The 4,796-nt window shown below is 33.5% G+C and overlaps 1 protein-coding gene and 1 pseudogene across 1 annotated transcript; both read left to right on the top strand.

The window, feature by feature from the left end:
• Positions 1–1,204: 1,204 nt before the first annotated feature.
• LOC124897765 lies at positions 1,205–1,588 on the top strand. The gene has a single exon (XM_047411133.1). It carries the CDS (start codon positions 1,205–1,207, stop codon positions 1,586–1,588), a length of 384 nt encoding a protein of 127 aa, XP_047267089.1.
• Positions 1,589–2,813: 1,225 nt separating this feature from the next.
• Positions 2,814–3,981, top strand: LOC107854166 (annotated as a pseudogene).
• Positions 3,982–4,796: the final 815 nt, after the last annotated feature.

Raw genomic sequence — 4,796 nt, 5'->3', positions numbered from 1 at the left:
GAGTTCTCTAAGGGCATGAAAACCAACAATAGTGGGGTTTGGGTGAAAGGTGATGGTGGTGTTGATTATTATGGTGTGTTTTACGAGATTTTAGAACTCGATTATCATGTTAGTTTGCCAAAGAAAAAATTGGTTATCTTTTGGTGTAACTGGTATGATCCTATGCCTAGGTTAGGAACAAAGGTGCACCTTCAGTACAAAATAGTTGAAATTAAGAATACAAGGGAGTATAGACTCTATGATCCATTTGTCATTGCAAAAAATATGAAACAAGTGTATTACGCTCCTTATCCTTTGAAAAAAAAAATCTGTGTGGTGGGTAATTATAAAAACAAAGCCAGTGGGTAGAGTTGTAGTAGAGGATACATTAGATGTAGCATATCAGAATGACATTTCAAGTGTTAAAGAAAGGGTGGATGATAAATTAGAAGGCGAGTTACAGCACGAAGGCCTATATGAGGAATTTGATCCTTCTGTACTTAGATTGAATGTTCATGATTATGGAGAAGGAACATCCGGTCCAAATGACGAGGAAGATCCAACTGATAAAAATAAAATAAGTGAGGAAGAGTTACTTGATGAAAATGAAATAAGTGATAAGGAAGAATCGATGAATGAATATGAAACAAGTGATGAGGAAGAATTGATGAATGACTATGAAACAAGCGACGAGGATTGAGTTGTTATTAATATTAGTAATGTGTTGTAACAAGGTTTTAAATTGTATTTTAGCTAAAGTTTTTTGCTATTTTTCTTGACAATATAGTGTCTTTTCTTTGTTAACATTTGTAGTGCCAGTAACTATGCAACATGATTTGCTTGTCTTGTTGTATTTTCTTATTACACTGCACTCATCTGTATGCAATATGATTTGAGCTTTCTTGTTTTTTCTCCAGTCCTGCATCAGTGTAGGTATTAATAAAAGGTACTTATTCTACATTAGCAAGTTGAATTTCTTACCTTTATTTATGAAGAGTCAATGGTTGAACTTACACTATATAACCAGTCCTTATATACAGCTAATAAGTTCATAGCCTTGTTTTTCATACTCCAACTCATTAATGGTGCTTTGATCTCTTGTTGTCTATTGTTTGTTATAGCTAACTCCTATATGAGTAATTATATATTTGTAACTCATTTGCTGAATCAGTTGTTTATGTTGTTATATTGTGGTTTTTTTTCAGGTGCTTAGTAAATAAAATCAATGGCATCAAAAGGTCATGGTAATGGACAGCATAAGAAAGGTAAGAAAGGAACCGATAACCTTCCCGCAGGTCAATATATACCACCACCACCACCTGTTACCACAACTCTTCAACCAGCTACTACAAATATTCTTCCTCCAACAAGAGCAAATATTTCACTACCAAATGCTTTTTTCATGCCCCCACCACCCTACCAGTTCTATCTCTCTTCTCCCCACAATAGTTTGCATAGTAGCTCTTCATCCGTACCTTCAACATCATCCACACCTAGCCTTTCTGGATTGAGAATTGTAGGATCTAGCATATCAACATCTCTATTCATTGATAGTGCTACATCTTCTGATACTACAGCAGCTTCTTCCCAGATTTTAAAATTTAAATAGGTAGTAGAATATGATGGCAATGGCAGGCTAATTATCGCCCTTGATGGTAGTAAGTAAACCTTATATTTTTTCATAATTTTTAAATTTTTTGAAAGATAAGATAATTTAATATAATTTTATTGCAGGTTCATTCCCGCATGTAGCAACAGACATATAATTATAGAAGCAATTAAACCATTTTACATGGAGCCATGGACACTTGACGTCATAATTCTTATGTGGAACCAGTTTATGGTATAATCAAAATCAAAGAATCTAACATTTCATTATGCTATCAAAGATGAATTTACCTTTGTATCCGTCAACTCATTTTATGACTTTATATTAAACTATTTTGCAGACAAAGTGTGCATGAAATTCTTGTCATGAAAATGAAATACAAATGCATTTTCAAGTTCAAAGCAGTTCTACGGATCAAAGAACACTTATATGAGGCCCGGAGGAACTTACAAAAACCTGGTTGGCTGAATGCTAATGTGTGGCCCAGTTCTTGAAAAAATGGGATACTCCTGAATATAGGGCGGGAAGGGAATATGACAAGGCAAATAGAGCATCTAAAAAAGGTGTCTCATTGCACACAGGAGGTTCGATGAGTTTCACTACCCACCGAAAAAAACTGATAATATTAGCTTAAATTTCTAATTTGTTCGATTTAGTTCAATGTTCTAAACCGTGACATAGTGAAGCCGTATGGGGCTCTTTCGATTCACTATTATTTTTATCTTCTTATTGTTGTTCATCTTGAAGTCTAGTGAAGTCGTGTGTGGCCTATTTTAATTCACTAGCATTGTTGTTGACATCTTGTTGCTCTTGTTGTTGCTTGTTTCTTTTGTTGTGAACTTGATCTTGTATCACACTTCCTAATGGTTTTAGAAAGTAAGAAGAAAAGAATTAGTGGTTTAGTTAGAGAGGTGATGACTTAATTGGAAGTAATGAGCAAAGTATTTATAGTAACACTCTTAGTATAAGGCAGTCGTTGGTGTAGAGTTGTCAATGTAGCTGGCAACAAACAAAGAAATAAAATCTGAATAACGAAATTAAGTAATTGAATTAGTCTGAATCTCAGTGTAGCTATGCAAGTGAGCTTTGTTTTAGTACTTTAACCGAAAAAATAAGAAGAAAAGAATGTCTAATGCTTTACATCATCCTTTTATTATTGTTGTTTTTCTGTTTCCTTGCAAGTATATTAAAATGAATGCTTAATTAGAAGTAGAAATACCCTTAAACTGATATAAGGCCTGTAAAGAAAGTTGTTGTTGCTGTTATTAACTGGTGAAGAAGGTCTTTGTTGGGGGTTTTCACAATGGAATACTCAATAAAGCTGAGACACATATTGAGGAATTGACGAATACTGGGATTGGGTATTACTTTGATTGGATATTTTCGTCGAAGGGGAGGTAAATTTTTGTTGAATGGAACACGTAATGATTAGTGTTGAGGGAGAATTTTTTCGTCTATAAAAGAGTCTTGGGTTATAGATGATGATGTTTTTTATTTGTTTGTGAGTGAAGTTATTGTATACTAAATTTATTTTGTTGATTTAAGCTGATCTGGTGATACATACGTTACTCCCATTGACGTCAAAATGACAGGATTTTTTATGTGAATGGGAGAAGTGTTTATATAGATGAAGATGACTAAGGGAGGAAAATAGACTGTGGCAATGGATTATTTGAGGGTGAAAAGGGGGAGTTTTAGTGCCTATTCAAAGTTTGAGCAAGACCCTACTCAGATTTTTGGTGTATTTATGCCTCTCTATTTGAATAGCCAGATATTGGGGACACTACAAGAATCATTTGCAAGTGAGCTTGCAACCAGGATGGATGCAATGAGTAGTGCCACTGATAATGTCATTGAGTTGAAGAGAAACCTTTCTATTGCTTATAATCGTGAAAGGCAAGGTAAGATCATAGTTGAGATATTGGAGATTGTATGTGCAAAAGATCTTATAGTATAGTTCTGTAAGTGTGGAGTAGCAGAGATGATGATGATAATAAGAGGAAAAGTTCTAGTATGGAGTGGAGATTCATGGCAGAATTTTCCTACTAAAAACTGGACTTGTTTTTCTTTCTTTTGGTGTTTTGGTAATCAATTACAGTGACTTTCTCTTTTACGCTCATTCACTTCACAACATCTGTTGGTAAAGTTAGCACAACTTGTGTATGTTATTGTTCAAGAGCTGGAAGGTTTTATATCACTGGCGGGATCATCTAGACTTAGTTCAGCACCATCAACACCATTGTCATATTCATCTAATTTTGCAGGAATATGAAAATGGGGGAAAAGAGCGCCCTTTTCTTAAGGTCTACGAAGAGATGCATAGAAAGAAAAACAAAGACGATACAAGAGGAGATTGGGTTGAACCGCGTGCTAGGATTGCATATGTAAGATAATAACTTTTACGTACATTGTTTTATTATTACTCAACTTCGCATGTTTATGTACTGACAAATAATTTTTATTTCAGGAAGAATTTCAAAAAAAAAAATATAGAAGAGTGGCGTCAAACCCAACCTACTTCAGAGGATGGTACCATGGTCCAACCATCACCTATAGAGATGAATAATATGTGGATAGCTGTGGTAGGTGGTCCAAAGAAAGGTAGAACCTATGGGACAGGAGTTCTCCAATCCTCGAGTACTCTTTCGTTGTTTCCCAGTTTCTCTTCTACTTTACAACCTATGGAAGAAATGGAAGCGATAAAAAAGCAAATTGTGGAATTGACGCAGAAATGTACAGCTAACGATGCTAGGTTTGCTAAATTTAATAAATTAGAGGAGTTGGTTAAGAAGCACATGCTGCAACTATTTCATGACGAGGAAGATAATGAATTTGATAATAATTAGATTGTAGTTATTGTTCTTGTTTTTGGTTGTGACATTTAGAAGTTTAAACTATTTGATTTGATGTTTGTTTTGAATGGTTTAAAGTGGTTGTATTTATAAATTTTTGTCGTGTTTGATCTTATTGTGAAAAATACATTAGTTATTGTTTATAATCTGAAAGCAGTTTAAGCTAATGCAATATAATAATTATTAAATAATTGTTTATTAAATAAGAAAAATTATTAAATAGTTATTTATTAAATTTTTGACTACAGTAGTCAGAATAATTATAATTATTAAATATTTATTTATTAAATTTGCGACTACGGTAGTCGGAATAATTAAAATTATTAAATAATTATTTATTAAATTTCCAACTATGG

The sequence above is a fragment of the Capsicum annuum genome, chromosome 1 (assembly GCF_002878395.1).
Source record: "Capsicum annuum cultivar UCD-10X-F1 chromosome 1, UCD10Xv1.1, whole genome shotgun sequence".
NCBI lineage: Eukaryota > Viridiplantae > Streptophyta > Magnoliopsida > Solanales > Solanaceae > Capsicum > Capsicum annuum.
Note: the sequence above shows the minus strand (reverse complement) of the source record. Positions and strands in the feature narration are given on the sequence as shown.

What these genes read in the sequence shown, in the direction of transcription:
- LOC124897765 (XM_047411133.1), top strand. Translation starts at nt 1,205, where the DNA reads ATGGCATCAAAAGGTCATGGTAATGGACAGCATAAGAAAGGTAAGAAA.